Source organism: Vicugna pacos, chromosome 13 (genome assembly GCF_048564905.1).
Source record: "Vicugna pacos chromosome 13, VicPac4, whole genome shotgun sequence".
Taxonomy (NCBI): domain Eukaryota; kingdom Metazoa; phylum Chordata; class Mammalia; order Artiodactyla; family Camelidae; genus Vicugna; species Vicugna pacos.
In genome coordinates, this window is record NC_132999.1 from 42,490,346 (window position 1) to 42,514,200 (window position 23,855).

General features: G+C 34.5%; 1 protein-coding gene and 1 non-coding gene across 4 annotated transcripts in view; one reads left to right on the forward strand and one right to left on the reverse strand.

Annotated features, from left to right (window-relative positions):
* Nucleotides 1–1,165: 1,165 nt before the first annotated feature.
* Nucleotides 1,166–23,855, reverse strand: part of ZMYM4 (zinc finger MYM-type containing 4) — a 145,356-nt gene continuing 122,666 nt past the window's right edge. For all 3 annotated transcript variants that reach the window (XM_072974810.1, XM_072974811.1, XM_031684015.2), the window contains 5 exons: nucleotides 22,286–22,437; nucleotides 15,373–15,484; nucleotides 13,659–13,907; nucleotides 4,536–4,665; nucleotides 1,166–3,670 (listed from right to left, as the gene is read on the reverse strand). In XM_072974810.1, the coding sequence (XP_072830911.1) occupies nucleotides 3,463–3,670; nucleotides 4,536–4,665; nucleotides 13,659–13,907; nucleotides 15,373–15,484; nucleotides 22,286–22,437 (851 nt within the window). In that variant the 3' untranslated portion in view covers nucleotides 1,166–3,462. The remainder of the gene's footprint in view (nucleotides 3,671–4,535; nucleotides 4,666–13,658; nucleotides 13,908–15,372; nucleotides 15,485–22,285; nucleotides 22,438–23,855) is intronic.
* On the forward strand, nucleotides 7,685–7,788 carry LOC116282998 (U6 spliceosomal RNA). The gene has a single exon (XR_004192545.1). It is a non-coding gene; the product is annotated as a U6 spliceosomal RNA (small nuclear RNA).

A 23,855-nucleotide genomic window follows, 5' to 3' on the forward strand; every position in this document is an offset into this window, starting at 1 on the left:
TAGCAAAGGATTTTTGTAATGCTGATTACCATTCATATGAATAAACACATGAGTGAAGAACTTATGATTTATTATATATAGTATTTAGTTATTCTAAATATTTGATTCAAATATATAGAATTGATGATGTAGGATACTATGTTTTGCAGAATTTGAAGCACTGAACTTAGTGAAAATTCAGGCTGTAGTGGACGAATTAACATTTATTTAAAATCTTAATACATGCCTAGCAATTTGCATGTTATAGTAAAAATACTTAACATTTGAAAACCTACCATGTGCCACACACAACTTATAAAAGAGTTGTTGTTATTTCCACTTTATGAGAAAACTGAGGCACAGAGAGGTTAAGTAACTCACCTAAAGCTATACAACCAGTAGGTGGAAAAGACCAAGCTCCGAAGCTTCCGATCTTCCTACTGTTTCACAGTGCCTCCCGATGATCAATTTTTCGGTGATGATAATTAAGTATGATGATGACAGACAAGACGAACCAGGGTATTACTGCTTAATTCTTTCATAATGTGTCAACTCAGAACCATAGGGAACTTTTCTATTTGAATGAAAAATTAAAATTTGAATTTAATAGAAAAACTGGGATTCATTTACAGAATTTCATTTAACTTAGAACTTTTTGGAACATTCCTACTTTACAAAGTTAGGAATGCCACAGGGCAGAAACAGACAGAAACAGTCTGTGTGAAACATGAAGGTACATTCACACAGCACCAGGACAGCTCTGGAGTCTGAGGGAAATTGGCCTCACACTCCCAGGTTGAATCCATGTTTATACGGAAGAAGGGATATATTCTTTATTCTAATCTCACAATTTCAAAATGATTCATGTTGAACTGATGCAGCTTTGTAAATCTCAAAAAAAGTTTGCCTGAAACAAAATATATACATGATACCTGATACTTATAGCTTTCAGGGCTTTGAAAATAGTTAACAAATTAAAAATCCGAACAAGTCTTTGATGGGAAAAAAACTGAAAAGATTTTGCAATGAAACAATATGTGTACTGGACTGAGTGAAGACCAAATAATTTATTTTCTGAAAACTGCTCTCTTTGTCATACACCACCTGTTGGGTCATACCAATAGGGTCTAACGGGAAAAAAAAATTCTTTGAAGACATAAAGAAAAAGAATAATTCACCCATCAAATACAAATATACTATTTTATTCTAAGGGAATATTTCTATGGTTTCTGCAAGGGGAAAACCCAAAAGTGTCTAAGAAACAAAAAAAGAAAAGAATGGATAATTTAATGTTTCTCTTGTTTGATATTTTTTTCTCCCTGGAAAAAAAGTAACTTTACATAATTTTAATACAATTTTAAAAAGCAAATAACTGACATATATCAACAGCTATGCTTATGAGGAATGACCAATAATTAATCAATATTTTCTTTTATGAATTAATTTAGGATCTGGACAACTCCATGGACTAACATGCAACTGAAATCCTGACACAGTCATTTACCTGGGTATTGGCTGTTCTCAGTTAAAAGATAACAGATTGTTTTTCCTCTTTTTTTTTTAAACAATTTATCTACTATGCCAAGTATTTGCTTTTCATACAGCTACAGAAGGGGAAATATTAGTGTTTGTATAAACCATAAAGTTTGTATAGTGGGGACTATTACACCTGATGTTTCTGGATAGTTTATTGGCAGACTTATCAGACAATCCAATTGTTTTTCCTCCATATCAAACAAGCTCTGGAAGTAAGTTTTCCAGTCAGAAATGACAAACACAGATGGAATTAATCATACATAATTGGGGCAGATTTACTTCCTGCACATAGTTCTTGGTAACAAAAACAAAATTTGTTACAGGCAGAGGGACAGAACCATAAGTACACAATGTCAAAAGGCCTACTTTTAAATTTTTATTGTAGTTAAGTGACTTTATTTAAAAAACAAACAAACAAAAAGAACAAAAAACACCTTCCACTCCCATCTAAAAAAATGGGACATATTGAAAAGTCTTTTAAGGTTAAAATTTCTAAGAGGCTTTTTGGACTTCTCTCACTTCTATTGTAGGGTCAAATTAACCTCAGCTAAAGAAATTCTGATTGGGCAATATCATAAAAGCTTTGATTCAAAATTTTGTGGGGAAGAAACAGAATGGAGATGAAGGAGATGGATCGATATGCCAAACACACCTATGACTTGCAGTCCTCATTGACCTACTAAAACAGCTAGAGTTTGGAATAATGCTGTAAGACCACCTGCTTGTGGATACGCAAGACAGTCAATGTCTTTGTATCCTAAGCCCAGAATCCTATTTTCAAGTTTCTTAGGGCAACAAGGTCATCTTCCAAATGCTTTACTGAACTTAGTGAATACACTAGGGCTTTTTCTACCATAATTCTGATAGCTAAGTAACACTGTCTTTGTGGAGTTACCCACAGGTTTGCCAGAGTAAGGAGAGGGACTATTCTTTTTGAAATGACAAGGGCCTCCAGAAACTGGTGCAAAAGACAAAAATAAGAGGAATTATTTGGGAAACAGGAAGATAAAACAATGGGAGAAGAGCTGCCTTTTGGGGATAAAATGAAAACAAAAGGAGAACCCCCATTTCTGTGTACCACAGCTCATGCTATGAGACAGCAGCAATAAAGGCTGACACCCAGAGAAGCGGGCATTTTAGTGGGTTTTCTACGAACATTTCAGGACACTTGGGGTCTAATGGGCTCCAGAGGTTTTCTGTGTGCATGATCATTTTTGCAGTTTCAGCCCCTTTAACTTAATTTACCCACATCCAGAGCCACAGCTGAGAAGGCTAGACCCAGAAAGTGAAAGGGATACATTACTGTGTGAACAGCAGTGAAGGCCTTTTTCCCTGACACGAGGGGCCCCATGGCAAAAGCACCAGAGGCTTCTACCCTTCACAGAACTGGCTTGGCAGTGAAAATCAAAATCAAGACCACTTCACTCTCTACCTTTTAAAAAAAAGTTGAGTATTTTTATTGGGTCTTCAAGTCTGGGTCCCACAGCTCTCATCTGATGTCACTCTTAGGTCTGCACTAATCTCTCTCCTGACTTTTACATGGGGCTTGCCCAAGTAGCCTATTGCAGCCAAGGTTTCACTCCAAAGCTACCTCTCTAAGGTCTAAGGTTACTATGGTAGAGTTTTATACAACAGTTTTCCTTAAAAATATTCCACAATTTGTTATTCCCAAACAAAATAAGATTATGCACCACTCAGAAGAATTGGTTAGTCATTCTGAAGATGTCTAAGAACTATATCACTGCCAAAGGACAACATTTCTCAGTTCATATTCTTTCCTTCAATTTTCATTTGTACATCCACACTGTGGTTCACGAGTTGTCTGTTTTCCATTATCTTATAATCAAGTCAAGAGGACTTGGACTTAATAGATCGTTTTCCAAAGCTGGATGCATTCACAGTTTGGTGCATACCAACGTGTATGAAAATAGGAACCCCACTTCCACTTTAATCTGATAATTCAACATCAGAGTCTTCTGATTTGGCTTTGGCAAGTTCTTCATGTACCTCCCTCACCATGAGGATACGTGTTAACATGGTGTCCAGGGTCCCAGGGTCTATCGGGAATGTGGAGTACCACATGGGGCTATTTGGAACACAGGAGCGCTCAGGTTGAAGGTAAAACACATCATTCCTCTGCTTCACACTTTCAGAACTATCCATAGGGAAAAAAATAAGAAGGAAAAAAAGCAAGAAAATTGGGGATCAGAGAGTATAGGAAATATGTAGCTACTCTAAATATAATGGCTCTCAACTTTTCTGTACTGTGACGAATATTATAAACAATCTACCCACAGAGATAAGTAAGCTTATAGGCATTTTCCCCCAGGAGCAACCTGTAACTCCACATTTCTTCTCCTACACTCAAGAATCACACTGGATTGGAAGTGAGTATAATGTTAATAGACGACAAAATGTAAATCTTTCACAAACTTTAGTACTTAAAACTTACCAGGAGCAACCAAAAATTCAACTAACACGTGACACGATGGCTGAGCACCCAGTATCCTGGAATGAGCTCCAAGAGCACTCAGTACACATTATCAAAGAGCAAACCTAGTCATTAAATTTCTGAGGAAAAAGTAGGTTAGTCTGGATCTTACAACTCTAAAGTCATAAGGTTTCTGTAAAAAAACACCACTCAAAAATTTCAATTCTTTATGCAATTCTCCTATTTATAGGTTTAGCAGTACAATTTCTCCTCCTCTTCTCTCTATAAATAATAAAATCACAGAAGCTTGGATATAACACAAGATTGAGCAACAGTTGTAAAGATCAAACGATGGCAGTAATTCTTGCTTTTGAAGAGATTTTTGGAAAAAAAGTTTATTAAGATAAATCAATTTGTTTCTTGGTTCAAAATTCAGGCAGTTATAAGACTGGGGGAAAATGAAATTAGATGTAAATCCTTGTTTAAACTCACAGACAGCTACATTTCTGATATTCAAGCATCTGAAATCTAAAATATGTTGACCACTTTTTGAAGGATGTTATATCTAGTTCAGAGGAAAATCACTTACCATTTTGACAGGTAAAACTCATAAAGTCGTACTGGGCATCTTAGTGGGTTGTCAGTGTTCTCTGCCATCTCCACACCCACTGGAACCTCATCATCTTCATTTCGTTTCCTCTTGCCAACAGTTAGTTTATCTTGAGATGGAAAATAGTCATCAAAACATTAGAAGAGTCTTTTCTTCAAATCTTAAGATACCTAATGAGCTTTGCTTTCAGTTAGAACTGTCACTCCCTCCCCCTTCCTTTCACTTACTCACTCATTCAACAAATATTTACTGAGACCCAAGGACATGCTAGATTAGTGCTAGGTTAATAAAACAAAACCAAAAGAAAGTCCTTGTCCTGTAAAATTTACGTTGCCCTCCTCACCAAAGTGGGAGCAGCATGACAAAAAGCATAATGCTTGAGAGTGTGTCTCAATTTTGAACCTGACTTTTTTGAGAGAATTTATTAGGCATGGAGTTCTTAAGCCATAGCAAGATAAAGGGCAGGGGTGGGGGTAGGGGTGGGTTTCAAGTGCTCTTTCTTCTCCTACAGTAGAAGATCAAGATAGAAATTGTCACCTTTTTATCTGAAAATATTTCTCCTGTGGGGTACCACTGTCCACTGGACATTTAAGACTCTTTCATCTCTTACAGTATTATGAGAAATGAAATCTCTGCTGAGAAAAGAAATTCTCAGTAAAGTTGATCATTTGATAAAGAAAGAGCAAACCCTTTTTTACCAACAGAATTTTGCAGAGGCCAAGGGTTGTCAGAAAGAAGCTGGGGTGAAGACATGGAAGGTGGGCTCTTTCTTTCCCACTTTATCCATTCAATCTTCAAGAGAATAGAAGGCGGATCTGAGAACCTGGGGAAAAAGGCTTTTTTCTTTTTTTACAGCTGCTTTTAACGACTGATCCAGAACTTTCCCCAGTTTCCTGTGTTAGTTATTACTTAAACAGAATTCACTCAGTTTTCCATTTAGAGGTTACCTAAATAGAAAGACTTTGCTAGTTACTCAGAAAAGAAGCTGAATTATCACCAATCTTGTCAAGCATCTCATCAGAGAACAGGGAAATATTTACCTCATTGCCTCTCCCTCCCTGAATTAATATCAATTAAGAGCACAGAGTGGGCTACATATGAACAAAACAAAGGAAATGGGACACAGACATGTGTTGAAATACCGAGATAATCTTAGTATTTTCTAAAGTGAAGGAGCAACTGAGAAAAAAGTTAACACAAAGATGAACATCACAATTATTCTTTACAGATTCTAGTTTCAGTAATTTAAAAATCTCCTCTTCAAAATATATATTTCACTCTTACCCCCAAGGAAGTTAACAACTTGACTTTGGTAATTTCAGAACTTATAATTTTGGTCAAAATTAATAAATTTAATTTCTGTTTCCATAAAACAATATTAACTTTTTAAACATTAAAAACAAACTCTCATTTAATATGCTATTTTTTGGAATACAAGATCATTTCTAATAAAATTGTCACTGCTGACATTATTCTACTGGGTACAAAAGAATATACTCTAGGTCACATTTAAATTCTTTCAGAATTGGACAATATTAACTAAAAAGAGGTGCTCTAGTCAAAAAAGAAAAAAGATTTAGAAACAGGAGATTTAACAGTTATGCAGGTTTCTTTTAACTAGTAATTCATGCATCTGTTGCCTCAAAATCCATGATTTTCAACCCTGGTTGTACATTTAAATTCCCCGGGAAGTTTTTAAATGCAGGTTACCTGGGCTATAACCTATACCAATTAAATCAGAATTTCTAATTTAAAAGCCTATAAAAGCACACTGAAGAGCAAGTGATTCCTCCAATTTTGAGTCAAACCTTTAACCCGGCCCTGACAATAAACAAACATATTTACATGTTAAACTAAAGATACACAATTCCATGTCTAGAATTTGCAATTACTCTTGTGATAAGTGTCTATTTGAATACTAACAAGACTTCAAACAGAAATCTTACCAGAGAGGGGACAAGATGGCAGAGTAGGAAGATCTTGGGCTCATCTCCTGACACACAGACACCCAAACTGTAACTACACATAGAGAGACTATCTCTGGGAAAGACTTGAAGACTGGCAGAAAAGATTTTCCACAACTAAGGATAAAAAGAAAAGGCCCCACTGAGATGGGTATGAGGGGCAGAGATCCTCTCTGGCCAGGACCACGCCTCGGGTGCAGTGATGCACAGGCGGGACGGGGCACAGCTGCAGGCATCCTCCTGAGGAGCTGGATGTGCTCCTCGCACCAGAAAGAAGAGCCTCGTAACACTTGGCTTTGAAAACCAGCGGGGCTTACGTCCAGAGAGCTGCAGGAAACCAAAACTCCACTCTTAAAGTGTGCACGAAAAACTGTCTTGCTCCAAGTCCCACTACAGAAGCAGGACTCTGAAAAGGCCTGGGTCAGACATGAAGGAGATTCAGTAACTGAGTCTAGGTTGTATGCAGGACAGGCAGGGATCTTTTAGAATTTCCTCTGGTTGTGCAGACACTGGTGAACATGTTTTTTGCTCACCTTCTACCTAGCAAGTCTGGTGCTGGCAGGCACTGTTTATGACTCTCCCCATTTTATCTCAGTTCACCTGCAAATCCACCCCAGCTGGTGCTCCTCCAAAGCAACTCTCCACCCCATCATACCCAGCAAGTGGCTTCAGCTAGTACTGGAGCCCAAAGCATCCCCCACCCATCCCACTACTGCCAGCAGACTCCCTCAACTGGCACTGGAGCCCCTCCAAAACAGTCCCACACACCAGAGCACCCACAACAGTCATGGTTAGTCATTACAGTCAGCTGTGTCAGGGCCAGCCTTGCACACTACCACAGCCACAGCCATCATGGCCCAGTCACAACAGGAGGGTGCATGCAGCCCACACAGGTGACACTCCAGGAGTACCTGGCTTTGTCCACCAGGGGACCCACACTACTGGGCCTTATAGGATAGTTTCTACATGAAGCCAGGCCTTTTAGACTGGGAGATGTAGCTGATCTATCTAATACAAAGAAACAAACACAGAGAGCTAGAAAAATTGAGGAGAAAAAGGAGTATGTTCCAAAAGAAAGAATAAGACAAAAATATCAAAATAAGAGAACTAAACAAAACAAAGATAGGCAATCTACAAGATAAAGAGTTCAAAATAATGGTCATAGTGCTTGCTTCAGCAACATATATACTAAAACTGGGAACAATACAGAGAAGATTAGCATGGCCACTGTGCAAAATAATGGTCATAAAGATAATAACCCTACACACTACTATATATAAAAGAGATAAACAACAAGGGCCTACTGTATAGCACAGGGAACTATATTCAGTATCTATAATAACCCACAATGGGAAAGAATCTGAACAAAAATGTATGTGTACAAAATAATCACTTTGCTGTATACTTGAAACACTGTAAATGAACTACACTTCAATAAATTAAAAAATCAAAAAATTATGGGTAATTTCAACCATATAAAAATATATTAACTGAATTCAAGAGAAGAATAGAGGAACACTGAGAACTTTAACAAAGAGATACAAAATATTAAAAGAATTAATCAGAGATGAAGAATACAGTAACTGAAATGAAAAATACACAAGAGGGAATCAACAGCAGATTAGATGATGCAGAAGAATAGATAAGTGACCTGGAAAAGGGGGTAGTGTAAATCACCCAATTAGAGGAGCAAAAAGTAGGAAGAAATAAAAAAAATGTGGCTAGTTTAAAAGACCTCTGGGGACATCAAGCATGCTAACATTTGCATTATAGGGATCCCAGAAGAGAGAGAAAAAGAAAAAGAAAAAGAAAATCTATCTGAAAAAATAATGGTGGAAAACCTCCCTCACCTGGCTAAGTAAACAGACATCCAAGTTCAGGAAACACAGAGAGTCTCAAACAAGATAAATCCAAAGAAACCCACACCAGGACACATTATAATTAAAACATCAAAAAGTTAAAGATGAAGAGAGAATATTAAAAGCTGCAACAGAAAAACAAATAGTTACATATAGAGGAACCCCCATTAAGACTGTTAGCTGGCTTTTGGCAGAAACCTCAAAGGCCAGAAGGGAGTGGTCATGACATATTCAAAATGATAAAAGGAAAAAATTTACAACCAAGAATATTCTATCCAACAAGATTATCCTTCAGAATTAAAGGAGAAATAAAGAGTTCCCAGACAAGCAAAAGCTAAAGGAGTTCATCAACACTAAACTGAACTTAAAATAAATATTAAAAGGACTTCTTTAAACACAAAAGAAAAGGTTGTAACTAGAAATATGAAAATTCTGGGAAAAAACCTCACGGTAAAGGCAAACATACAGTAAAGGTAGTGAATCTACCACCTATATAGCTAGTATGAAGGTTAAAAGACAAAAGTAGTAAAATCATATAACCTACAATTATTAAAGAATGTATAAACATTTTTTAAAGTAAAATATTATGTCAAAAACATAAAAGGTGAGGTGGCGGAGGAGTAAAAACTGTACTTTTAGAATGCAGTCAAACTAAAGCAACCATCAACTTAAAATACACTGCTACATATATTAAGTTGTTATATAATAACCTCATGGTAACCACAAACCAAAAACCAATAACACACACAAACACATACAAGAGAAAGAAATGCAAACATAACACTAAAAACAGCCACCAAATCACAAGGGAAGAAAGCAAAAGAAGCAGACAAGAGCAGCAAGAACTACCAGAAAACAATAACAAAATAGTAATAAGTACGTACCTATAATAATTACATGTAAATAGATTAAATGCTCCAATCAAAAGACATGGTGGATGAATGGATACCAAAATAAGAGCCTATATAATAAGGCATATATATACTGCCTACCAGAGACTCACTTCAGATCTAAAGATACACACAGACTGAAAGTAAGGGGAAGGAAAAAGATATTCCATTCAAATGGAAACAAAAAGAAAGCTGGGGTAGCAACACTTAGATCAAACAGACTTTAAAACAGAGACAAAGAAGGCTTGCATAATGATAAAAGGATCAATCCAACAAGAAGATGAAATACTTGTGTATATGTATGTATCCTACATAGGAGCACATAAATATATAAAGCAATGTTAACAGACATAAAAGGAGAAAGTGACAATAACACAATAATAGGAGAGGACTTTAACACCTCATTTACATCAATGGATAGATCATCCAGACACAAAATCAATAAGGAAACATTGGCCTTAAATGACATATTAAGCCAGATGGACTTGATAGATATATCATGTTAGCCACAAAACAAACCTCAATAAGTTTAAGAAAACTGAAATCATATTAAGCATCTTTCCTGATCACAATGATATGAGACTAGAAATTAATTAAAAAAGTGGGGAGGGTTATTAGCTCAGTGGTAGAGTGCATGCTTAGCATGCACAAGGTCCTGCATTTAGTGCCCAGTACCTCCATTAAAAATAAATAAAGTAATAAATAAACCTAATTCCCGCCCCCAATAAATAAAGAAATAAATAAAATTTTAAAACAAAGAAATTAACTAAAAAGAAAAAAGAAAAAAACACAAACGTGGAGTATAAACAACATGCTTCTAAATAATCAATGGGTCATTCAAGAAATCAAACAGAAAAACGAAAAAATACTTTGAGATAAAATCTATGGAATGCTGCAAAAACAGTTCTAAGAGGAAAATTTATAATGACACAGGTCTATCTCAGGAAACAAGAAAAATCTCAAATAATCTAACATTACACCTAAAGGACCCCCCAAACTAGGAACAAACAAAACCCAAAGTTACTAGAAGGAAGAAAATTATAAGATCAAAGCAAAAATAAATGAAATATGAGACTAATAAAAAAGACAGATGAAACTATGAGCTTGTCCTTTGAAAAGATAAACAAAACTGACAAATCTTTAGCCAGATTCATCAAGAAAACGAACAAAAACCAAAGGGCCCAAATGAATAAAATGAAAAATGAAACAGAAATTACAACTCACCACAGAAATACAAAGGATCATAAGAGATTACTATGAACAATTATATGTCAAACTATTGGACAACCTAGAGGAAAATGATAAATTCCCACAAATATACTATCTTTCAAAAGTAAATAAGGAAGAAATAGAAAATACAAAAAGACTAACCACCAGTAATGAAAATGAAGCAGTAATCAAAACACTCCCAACAAAGGTTCAGGATCAGATGGCTTCACAGGTGAATTTTAGCAAACACTTAAAGAAGAGTTAATATGTATCCTTCTCAAAATTATTCCAAAATATATAAGAGGAAGGAACTATTTCTAAACTCACTTTACAAAGCCAGCATCACCCTGATACCAAAACTTGACAAAGACACCACACAAACAAAATTGGAGGCCAATATTACAGATGCAAAAATCCTCAACAAAATATGAGCAAACCGAATTCAACAATATATCAAAAGGATCATACACCATGAGCAAGTGGGATTTATCTCAGGGATGCAAGGATAGTTCAATATCCACAAATCAATGTGATACACCACATTAACAAAACAAAAAGCATAAGATAAAAAGTATTAAGATCATCTCAACAGATGTAGAGAAAGCTTTTTTTGAGAAAATTCAACACTCATTTATGACTAAAAGAACCTCCTCACAAGGTAGGTGGCTGTAAAGAAGAATATGCCTTAACATAGTAAAGGCCGTATATAATAAACTCACAACTGACATACTCAACATTGAAAAGCTGAAACCATTTCCTCTAAGATCAGGAATAAGACAAGGATGCCCACTCTTGATAATTTTAATTAACATACTATTGGAAGTGCTAGCCATGGCAATCAGACAAGAAAAAGGAGCAAAAGGAATCTAACCTGGAGAGGAAGAAGTAAACTGTCACTGTATGCAGATGGCACGATACTATATATAGAATCCTAAAGACACTACCATAAAACTAACAGAACAAATTCAGTAAATATTCAGTAAATATTAACTAACTCAGTAAATATTAACTAAAATTTATAGGATATGAAATTAATATGCAGAAGTCTTCGGCATTTCTATACACTCAAAATGATCTATCAGAAAGAGAAATTTAAAAAAAAAACCTCATTTACAATTGCATCAAACATAATAAAAAACCTAGGAATACATTTAACCAAAGAGGTGAAAGACCTGTACTCTGAAAACTATAAGATCCTCAATGAATAAAATCAAAGACAACACAAATAAATGGAAAGATACACCATGCTCATGGACTGAAAGAAGAGTGTCAAAATGTCTACAGGAAAATAACCTACAGATTCAATGCAATTCCTATCAAAATACCAATGGCATTTTTCACAGAAACAGAGCAAATAACCCTAAAATTTATATGGAACCACAAGACTCCTAGTTGCCAAAGCAATCCTGAGAAAGAACAAAACTTGAGGTATCACACCCTCTGACTTCAAACTACAGTTGACCCTTAAATAACATGAGTTTGAACTACATGGGGCCACTTATATGCAGGTATTTTTCAATACATATTTTCCGCTGTACTATAAAATACACGGTTGTTTGAATCTGCAGATGTGGGACTATGGATAAGGAAGGCTGACTGTAAAGTTCTATGTGGATTTCTGATTATGAGTATGGTAGGCACCACAACCCAAGAATTGTTCAAGAGTCAAGTACCCTACAAAGTTGTGTAATCAAAACAGCGTGGAACTGGGACAAGAAAAAGACATGTAGATCAATGTAACAGAACAGAGAACTGAGACATAAACCCACACTTATATGGTCAATTCATCTAAGACAATGGAGGTAAGAATTCATAATGGGGAGAAGACAGCCTCTTCAATAAATTGTGTTGGGAAAACTAGAGAGCTACATGCAAAAGAATGAAACTGGACTGTTTTCTCACACCATATACAAAATTAAACTCAAGATGGACTCAATACTCAAATGTAAGACCGGAAACCATAAAACTAGAAGAAAACACAGGTGGAAAACTTTGACACCAGTCTTAGTAAAAAAAAAAAATTTTTTTTGATTTGTCTCCTCAGGCAAAGGAAACCAAAGCAAAAATAAATAAATGGGACTACATCAAACTAAAAAGCTTTGGTATAGCAAGGAAACCATCAACAAAATGAAAAGGTAACCTACTGAATGGGAGAGGATATTTACAAATTATACATCTGACAAGGAGTTAATATCCAAAATGTGTAAAGAACTCATAGAACTCAATATCAAAAAACCAAATAATCTAATTAAAAATGGGCAAAGAATCTGGACAGACATTTTCCCAAGAGTTATGCAGATGGCCAACAGACACATGGAAAGATACTCCACATCACTAATCATCAGGGAAATGGAAGTCAAAACCACAATGAGTTATCACCTCACATCCGTCAGAATGACTATCATCAAAAAGACAACAGATAGCAAGCACTGGTGAGGATGTGGAGAAAAGAGAACCCTCATTCACTGTTAGAGGAGATGTAGACTGGTGCAGCCATTGTGGAAAATAGTTGGAGGTTCCTCAAAAAATTAAAAACAGAACTATAGTATGATCCAGCAATTCCACTTCTGGGTATTTTCCTGAAGAAAACAAAATCACTAATTCAAAAAGATATATATATATGCACTGCTATGTTCCCTGCAAACAGAATGGATTAATTCACTCAGCTATAAAAAAAAAGAATGAAATCTTGCCATTTGTGACAACATGGATGGATCTAGAGGGTGTTATGCTAAGTGAAATTAGTCAGTGAGAAAAAGACAAATACGGTATGATTTCACCTATATGTGGAATCTAAAAGATAAAGCAAATGAACAAACAAAACAAAACAAAACACAGACTCATAGTTACAGAGAACAAATTGGTGGTCACCAGAGGGACGAAGGTTGGTGGTTGGGCAAAAAAGGTGAACGGGATTAAGAGGCACAAATTTCCAGTTATAAAATAAGTAAGTCACAAAGAGGTAACATACAGCATAAGGAATATAGCCAATAATATTGTAATAATTTGGAAGGTGACAGATGCTTACTAGACTTAGTGTGATCATTTCATAATGTATTTAAATGTCAAATCACTATGTTGTACACCTGAAACTAACATAATATTGTACGTCAACTATATTCAATTGAATAAAGGAGAGAAACAAAGAAACAAAGAAATCTTACAAACTCCACCACACACCTTGTTCTGACTCCTGCTTTTGTAAAGGTGGGAAGAACCTCAGATATGTCATCTTGGTACTGTATTTCAGAGTCCTTGTCCGTCTCATCACGTGGGCAAAGGAAAGCTTCAAGTGCTCAGTAACATTCTTTAGTTGAAAGTATTTGGTATTGAAGAAAAGGAGGGTGTTCAAGAGGACAATTGGTGAGTAAGCGCCCAACTGTTTGCACTCCCACAAATGCTCTTCTTCAATGCGAGAGAACATGTAACCTGGACAGAAGAAGGGTGAGAAAGAAACAGTACTAAGCTCCTGCTAAATAAGACTAAGTAATTTCTCAAATTCTCAGACAGGAAGATACGAAGGAAAAGGCTAATTGCTCCTCTCTTTCCCTCTCTTCCTCATAAGAAACACAAAAAAGGCACTGCAAAGGAAAAGGCAGATGATTCCACTGAAGCAGACATAGTGAGCATGCCCCTGAAACAGTTTTAATCTATTGTTATTTTAGACCAAGGGTTGGCAAACTTTCTGTAAAGAGCCAGATGGTAAATACATTAAGCATTGTGGGCCATACAGGCTCTGAACAACTTTGCTGTTGTAGATGATAAGAAGTTGCAGACAAGACATTAAAAAATAGGTGTGGCTATATACCAATAAAATATACTTAAAGAAACCAATCTGTATTTCATGTAATTTTCATATGCCACAAAATATTCTTTAATTTTTTCCCCAACCATTTAGAAATGTGAAAAACATTTTTTAGTTCATGGACTATACAGAAATAGGCAGCAGGCCAGCTCTGACCCATGGGCTGTAGTTTGCAGATGCCTGTTTGAAATCATTCTGCTTACTGCTAACTGATTCAGTTTTATTTAGCTAAGATCATTAGAAGGCAAATAGCTTCCTCTCTTCCTCCCACCTCATATTTTAAATTTATATTAAAAGTGATTACTTTATGATAACTTATCTGGATTTTTCTTGAAAACCAGAGGTCAGAAGAATTAAAATAAGTACACTTTTCAACACACCTTCCTCATGATACCCCTTAAATGCAGGTCTTTTCTAATGTTCTCTCCCCAGTCCTTTGTTGTTGCTTCTGCATTCTATTCTTGGAAGACTATTCATGAACACGAAACTATTACTTCCAAATCTATGTCCCTAGTCCCCTCTTTGAATGCTAAAATGCATGAAGCCACCATATTGCTCATAAAGCTTCAAAGGTGCTCTGTAGTCCAACAGAAAGGGGCATAAATTCCTGGGCATCACATTCAAATTCTCCATTCACAGCCAAGGAGCCTGAGACCAGGAGTGAATTAGGAACTTGTCCAAAGACATATGGTCAAAACTATTCAAAGATGAAGACTTTTGAAAAAAGTCCACTGCTAACACATTGAGTCCAAAAGTAGAGCATGGGGCAGCTACTGGTGCAGTGTGCAATTTTACCAATACTACCAGATCAAAAATGGTTTCTAAAAAAAAATACACAGTTTCTAAAAAGTAAATGTAACCTTCAGTTGTTTTTTTATTTTCAACAGTGAGTATCTACTTATGTACCAGATGGAAGTTACAGTTTTACTAAAATACTTAATAACCAGACTCTCTCCTCAGAAGTCCAAATATGTTATAAATCAAGGCAGAAATATGAAGTGAATGATTTATAAAAAGATTATCATAAAACTTAAGCAATTTAAGAAGGCATATCATGAAAAGACTCAGAATAAAAAATAATCATCCTACCATTAGGAAGTATTGTAGGTTCCCATATTTTCAAGAGTTTGGTGAGTTCAATCATAAATCTGGAATAGGGCTCAGTAAAAATGTTATCTATTCTACCATTTTCAAACAGGTACTACAAGAGAAAAAATGGAAAATATATGTTGATACAAAGAAAACACAATTTTTTTAAAAAGATTGTTTTAAAAAATATAGTTTATTCTTAGTTTTTATCCTTGTAATACTGTCAACCATTTTAAGGATACAGTTAAAACACCAGGATTTAAGCTAAAGATCCTTTCCACATGAATTAACAGTATCTTGAGCACTGAGCCTATAAGGTAGTCTTCTTTTCTTTCTTTTTTTAAATTTATTTTTAAAGTTTTTGTAGGGGGAGGTAATTAGGTTTATTTATATTTAGAGGAGGTACTGGGGATTGAACCCAGGATCTTGTGTATGCTAGGCAAACACTACCACTTGAGCTTTCTATTTCTTTTGTAAAACATGGATGGTACAGAATAATTGTAACAAATAAGTACCTTTTACCCAGTTAATAAAACTGATATACTAAAAGTTGGCCCTAATTCATATTTCCCAAATTATTTTTGTAATTCATAGTGTCTATCTGCAAATGTGCTCTAGGCAATTTTTGTTTAGCCTAGTTATAAGATCACTTCCTGAAATAATACAATTAGCCAGTGTCAGGTGACCTGAAGCTATCCAAATTTTAAAACTATTTATTAGGAGGCTTCTAACCACAGCTCTCAAGTCTCTGCCCCACAACCTAGCCCTCAAAAAGTTCAAGTCTAATTATAGAACATAAAACTATGCTAATTATAGCCATCTAGAATCATATCACAGAATGAGAAACAAGCAACATAAAAAATATTTTGAGAGTGCAGGGCAAGTCAGATGAAATCACAGAATTACAATGAATATTTACATAATACCACAAAGTAGCGTAACTACATGCTAAAAATCTTTTGGTGTTTCTAAGATTCAATATCTATAACACTTATCTAAGGCTATCTTGGTTTCCTGCTTTACAATCTATATATGAATTGGAGAAAAATTTCTTCCACTTAAATTTATTCTGGCTAAAAAAAAAGTATACATCATTTCAATGTGCATTTTCATAGGTCTGTTTAAAGGCAATTTATAATCACATTACTAGATTACAGTTTTGTTGTTGAAAAGTATTCTTCATTTTCCTCTTTTATAGTTATTTTCACAACTTCAAAATATTATATCCTTATTATGGAAAAAGTTAAAATACAGAAAAAGTAGAAGAAAGATATACTCAAACTCACTACACAAGGGCAACTATTGACAGTCAAGGGTATTTGAATCTTTAAAAAAAATTCCTTTATAAACACACAGAGTTGAGTTTTGTACATTTACTCAAATATGAGTACATATAAAATACATGCATTTTTTTAAAAAAATCACTTCCCCCTTAGATCAGGCACAAGACAAAAATGCCACTTCTATTCAACAGTAAGTCCTAGCCAGAGTAATCAGGCAAAAAAAAGAAATAAAAAGCATTCAAGTAGGAAAGGAAGAAGTAAAACTACCTCTATTTGCAGATGACATGAACTTATATATAGAAAATTCTAAAGAATCCATAAAAAAAACTAGTTACTAGGGCTAATAAATGAATTCAGTAAAGTTGTAGAATATAAGCACATGAAATCAGTTGCAATGAACAATCCAAAAAGAAAACTAAGAAAATAATTCCATTTACAACTCTGTAAGAAAGAATAAAATACTTAAGAATAAATTTAACACCAAGGGGACGTGATTTATACACTTAAAACTACCAAAAAAACCCACAAAAAACAAAAACAAAAACCTGCTGAAATTAAAGAAGACCTAAGAAAAACATACTGTATTTGTGGATCTAAACACACTATTGTTAAAATAGCAATATTCCCCAAAGCAATCTACAGATTCAATGAAATCCTGTCAAAATCCCAACAGTTTATTTATTTATTTTTGCAAAAATGGGAAAAGCCAATCCTAAAATTGATATGGAATCACAAGAAACCTCAAATAACCAAAAGAATCTTGAGGGATCACACTTCTCAATTTCGAAACTTACAACAAAGCTATAGTAATCAAAATAGTGTGTACTGCCATAAGAATGTATTAAAATTGAGAGTCCAAAATGAACACATATATATTTAGTCAAGTGATTTCTGACAAGGATGTCAAGACCACTGAATGGAGAAAGGACAGTCTCTTCAACAAATAGTCCAGGAGAACCAGATATCCACATATCCAGTTACCCCTTACTCATACATATCCCTACCTCACAGATGTAAATGAATTCAAAATGAATCAATGTCAGGGAATTATATTCAGTATCTTATAGTAACCTATTATGAAAAAGAATATAAACTATGTGTGTGTGTGTATAACAGAATCATGCTGTACACCAGAGATTAACACAATGCTGTAAACAGACTATATTTCACACACACACCCACAAAAAAAGGATAAAAAAATTTTTTAACAAGAAACAAAAAACAAAGTGGATCAATGACCTAAACATAAGAGCTAAAACCATAAAAATCTTAAAAGAAAACAAAGAAGTAAATCCCCATGAACTTGATTTTTGGCAGTGGATTCTTAGATATAACACCAAAAGCACAAAGAACAGAAAAAATAAACTGAACTTCATCAAAATGAAAAACTTTTGTACATGAAAGTATACCATCAAGAGAGTGAAAAGAAAACCCAGAGAATGGGAGAAAATATTTGAAAATCACAAACCTAATAAGAGGTTAACATCCAGAATATACAAAGAAATCCTACAACTCAACAACAGTAAGACAAATAACTCAATTTTAAAATGGGCAAAAGATTCAGACATTTCCCTAATGACGATATACAAATGACCAAAAAGCACATGAAAAAAGCTCAGTGTCATTAGTGATTAGAGAAAAGCAAATCAAAACCACAATGAATCACCACCTCATACACATTAGATGAGTATTAAAAAAAAATAGGATATTAACAAGTGTTGGCAAGTATGTGGAGATAACGGAATCCTCAGACATTGCTGCTGGGAATGTAAAATGGTGCAGCCACTGTGCAAAATAGTTTGATGGTTCCTCAACAAGCTAATCACAGAGTTCCCATATGACCTTGCTATTCCACTCCTAGGCATATACTCAAAAGGATGAAAACAGGTGTTCAAACAAAAACTTGTATATAAATGTTCACAGGAGCACTCACTATTTATACTAGACAAAAGGTGGAAAGAACTCAAAAGTCCATTAACACATGACATACCCAACAATGTGGTATATCCAACAATGGAATATTATTCAACCATAATGGGAAGAAAGTACTGATTTGTATTACAACATGTATGACCCTTGAAAACATTATAAGTGAAAGAAGTCAGACATAAAGAGCATAAACTGTATCATCCTGCTTTTATAAAATATCTACAATAAGCAAATCCATTAAGATAGAAAGTAGATTTATGGTTACGTTACCAAGGACTAGATGGAGGTGGTAAGGAAGTGACTGCTTAATGGGTATGAGGCTTCCATTTAGGGTGATAAAGTTTTACGACTAGATCACGGTGATGGTAGCACAACATCATGAATGTACTTACAATGAATTGCATACTTTAAAATGGTAAATTTTATGTTATGTTTTACTATAATATAAATATCACACTACACATACAGTTTCGCAAGTTAGTTTTTAAAATATATGTTTCTAAGAGTTTTCCATGTCAATACATATAGAAACAACTCATTCCTTTTAAACTATTATATGCTATTCAATAGTATGGATATATTATACATAGTTGATTGAACCGTTACTCTTTTGATGAACACTTTAGGTGGTTTCCAATTTGGGGGGCTTAAAAATGTTACAATGAAAATATCAGTATATGTCTTTCTGTGTACATGTGTACATACCTTTTTGGGAAAGATACTGGTCAATGGATTGCTAGATTGAAGTATCTATATCCACTTAAATTTTTAATACACACTGTCAACTTGCCCTCTTAAAAGGTCTCCAACAGTGTACATATACCTTCACTAATACTTGGTATTATCAAACTTCTCAGTCTTTCAAATTTTTAATCCATCTGATAGACGAAAAATTTCCCTGATTACAGTTGACCACCTTTTATACTAGAGAGTCAGTCCAACATAGTGATCATAAGCATGGACCCTGAAGATGAACTACCTGGATTCACATCTTGGCCCTACCACTTACTACCTTCGAGATCTCAGGCAAGATATTTAATTCACTGTGCCTCAGGTTCCTGAGCAGAAAATGGTGATGATATTAGTTTTCACACGCCATAGGGCTATACTAACCATTAAGTGAGTTAATATATGAAATGGACTTATATTAATACATAGCACACATAGTAAATGATTGTTAAGTATTCCTGGTACATTCTTCTATTAGCTATCTGTTGATTTTCTTCTGTTACTTGTCTAGTTGTTACTTTTGCCAATTATCCCTCTTAGCTAATGTTAATAGTGGTAGTCCAGGTGTTAATATTACATCTGAGTTTAGTTTCTTTACATTTTTATGTGTTTTCAAAATTCTCTACAATAAGCATAATTTTTAAAACATTTTTTATTTTTCACTTTTATTATTATTATTTTTTCAATGGCTGTCCTAGGACTAAACCTGGGACCTCGTGCATGCTAAGCACACACTCTACCACTGAGCTAAACCAACCCCCAGCATAATTATTTTTATAATCAGAGAAGTTAAAAAAGAGGAAGCACATTTGAGATTCAAATAGTAAATTTTAAAAATTCCTTACAGTTAAGGAAAGTTTATTTTTTGTCAAAACTGATAAAAGGTTCATAATTATTTACTTCCTATAACAGTCATCTAACAATTTGTTAACTTATGGCCTCTTTTTAATCATATTGTTATTTAAAGTCATTCATTAATATAAACAAATAAAAAGATAGATATACTAGGAAAAAACTTTAACAGGTTTATGGTTTATCTCACAAATAGAGTACATTTTATATACAACAAAGTATCTGATGTGTAAAGTACTCAAATGTTTTTTGATTGAAATCTTGACAATGATCACATATGTTTTGACTATTTCAAATCATTAGAATATTAATAAATTCCACAAAACATCTTATTTCTTGACATCTGTTTTGATAAAACTAGAAGATATTTTAGATACATTATATTATAAATTCTAGGAGTATGGGACGTGTCCAGAATCTTCACAATTCTTACCTAAGCAAAATGCACTCATGTAGGTACTCAATACATTTTTGTTGAAAGAACCTATGGACTACGTAAAAAATAAAACTGTTTTTTTTAAGTTATTTTTCTTCTAATTTTTTTCCAACCTTTATTTGTTTGATTGTTTGTTTTGGGGAGAGGGGTGCAATAGTTACGTTTATTTATTTATTTTTAGAGGAGGTACTGAGGACTAAACTCAGGACCTTATGCATGCTAAGCATCTGCTCTACCACTTGAGCTATACCCTCCCCACCAAAAAAGAAAACTTTTTGAATGGTAAAACATAACATACACAAAACCTGAAACACAAAAATATACTAGAAGAATTTATTTCAAACACTTACAGTAGAATTAATATCCCTAATATAAATGAGATCCTACAGATAGGAAAAATCCAATTGACTGACAATATAAAAAGACATTTTACTCTACAAAAATTGGAGCCAGAAAACAATATTTAAACAAGACTCATCAGAATAAAAAACATTAAAAAGAGGATTCAAGAACTAGGCACTCATACACACTGCTGGTAAAACTGTAAATTACTGTAACTATTTTGGAAAGGAGTATCTGAAAATATCTTAAAATTAGAAAAACACATAATATGCTTTAACCTAGAAATAAAACCATGAGTTCATCAGGAATATAAACAAAATATTTCCTGAAGCACTGTTTCTGTAAGAGTAAGGGGGGTGGGAAACAATCTGAATGTGTAACAGAGGAAAGGCTGAGTAACTGGTGTATTCATACTCTGCAATACTAAGCAGCTTTCTTTTTTAAAGGAAGGAGTCTGATTTATATTCACTTGGAGGGATACGTAGGTTGAGAAAAGCAAGCTGCAAAAAATGTGCATAGTATGTGCCACATTTTGCTAAAAACTAAGCAAAACAAAAACTATTAACAAACATCTATACACATATATAAACGTATTGCACAAAAAGATATGCTGCAAACAGGTTATCTCAGGAAATGGGAATAAAAAGGGGATAAAATGGCTACATAACATACAACTTTATAAATATATTATAATTTACTTAACCATCACACTTTGGTGGACACTGAGGTAATTTCCAGTTTCATGCAATGATGTCTGAACTTCAGAGCTTTAACAAACTCCCCAGAAATGAATTACTATAGAAAGAATCTGAACATTCAAAAAACTTCCTGAAAGATATGCTCAAAACTGCCTTCTAGAAAGTATGTACTAAAAACCACCAACTATGAAGGGGACACTCCATCTCACAGAATTTGTATCAACAATGAAGTGTTTTAATTTTTTGATTTTTGCTAATGTGGTAAATAATGACATATTCTAATTCGCATTAAAAAATTTAAATGAGACTACACAATTATACATACATACATACATACAAACACGCAGAGCCACCTATGTCAAATCATCTGTATCAGTTCTATTGCTATTTATTGCCTTTTTTGTCCATTTAGCAATAAAATGCACCATCCTCAATTTCTGTTATTCTACTAACAGTCTCAATGTAGCTTACAAAAAGCTTATATGATCAAGGCTTTTAAAGCAGGGTCAGTGGTTCATTAAGAAGAGTGTATAGGGACAATATCAAAAAAACAATATACACTATAATTTTTCAGCTTAATTCACAAATTCTACCAGAATTATTAAAAATGTAATAGACTTCATAACAGTCACTGAATTTCATACCTGCTGAATTCCAAGGCACAAGTATAAGATACTGTCTGGATCATATTTTTCACCATTTGGTCTCCGCACCTCTTGGATAAACTGGCATAAGCCCAAACTCAACTCAGCAAAAGTGCAGGACAGAATATCTTCCTTCAGCTTGACAGCACGGACTGCAAAAAGGTAGAAAAAGTCCAAAATATTAACTTAAAAGAAAAATAATAACATTACTTGATTCACTAAATAAATACTGACTGCAGTGACCCCCCCAGGTACTGTGATGTACACTGGTAAACACATGGGTTAGAGACAGAGCCTGCTCTCAAGGCTGCTATTTTTTTGTAGTTAAAGAAATAAAGACAATGTTAGCACACACTACGTAACAGGTACGATGATAGGGGTTTTATTTAAATTGGATTCTATGAAAATAAATGAGGGAAATCCAATAGACAGGGAAGGATCATATTAGATTCTGGAGGATGTGACACTAAGGCTAGACCTTGAAAGGTGGAGAAGAATTAAACAGGTGGATAAAGAATTCCAATCTGAAGATATAAAAAGATTTCCCAAAGTATATCCCATAAAATACCAGTCATATGAGAGCTCAAGAAAACTGGGTTTCTAAGATCTGATAAATTTGGAAAACAACAGTATATGACAACTGCCTCTTAAGAATTCACAATGTTTTTTAATATATTAAAGGCTCTGGGAATATCTGCAAAAAAGAATGCTGTTTAACTTACTTTCCTTGTATTTATTTGAAAACAGAACACTTTAAATAAACCATAACAGCTTCATGCCTTTAAAAATGGTGGAATACAGTATATGCTCGGCCACAAAAGTGGTAAAGTTCATGGGACTTAGGTACACAGCAACAAAGAGGGCATATGGGGGAAGATCACGGTAAGCTTAAAATCATATTAAGATTCTGAAGACACTTAACAACTGAATTAATTTTAAGCATATGTATCCAATTTAATTTGTAGAGATCCTACTGCAACAGATTGCTCTTATTGTGGGATAAGAGCTGAAACACTCTTCCCAGCCACTGATTTTCTGCATTTGGAAAAGACCGCACATGTTTCTCCAAAGATATACTTATCCTCCCATAAGTTGGTTTTGCAAGTGGAAACAGACAGCTTGTGAGAGCAAAAACCATGTTTGACCTTTTCACCCAAGTACCTACCACCATGCCTGATACAATATGGATATATTCAGTAAGAATTTTTTTCAATGAGTAAGTAGTTGGAATGAGTAGGGATCCCCCGTGGCTCTTACATTTAGGCCTGGTAGTCTAATATAATATTACCTCTCCATTCCCACTACCCTTCTTTCTTTTTTAAAACAAAGCATCCTTTTGGAAAACAATAACAACAAAACGTGCTATAGCTCAAAGTGGGAGGTAAAGGGCCTAATAAATCCCTATAACAGGAGTATATTTATATCACTCCAGAGCAAAGAGATTACATTTGATCTGTGAGAACTCAATGGTCAGTCACAGACCACAACAGAAACTAACTGTTCCAATAAGGAGAGTTATGTGTACCCCAAAACCAGCAGGTAGACTAAGGTGAAGCCAAGAATGCATGCA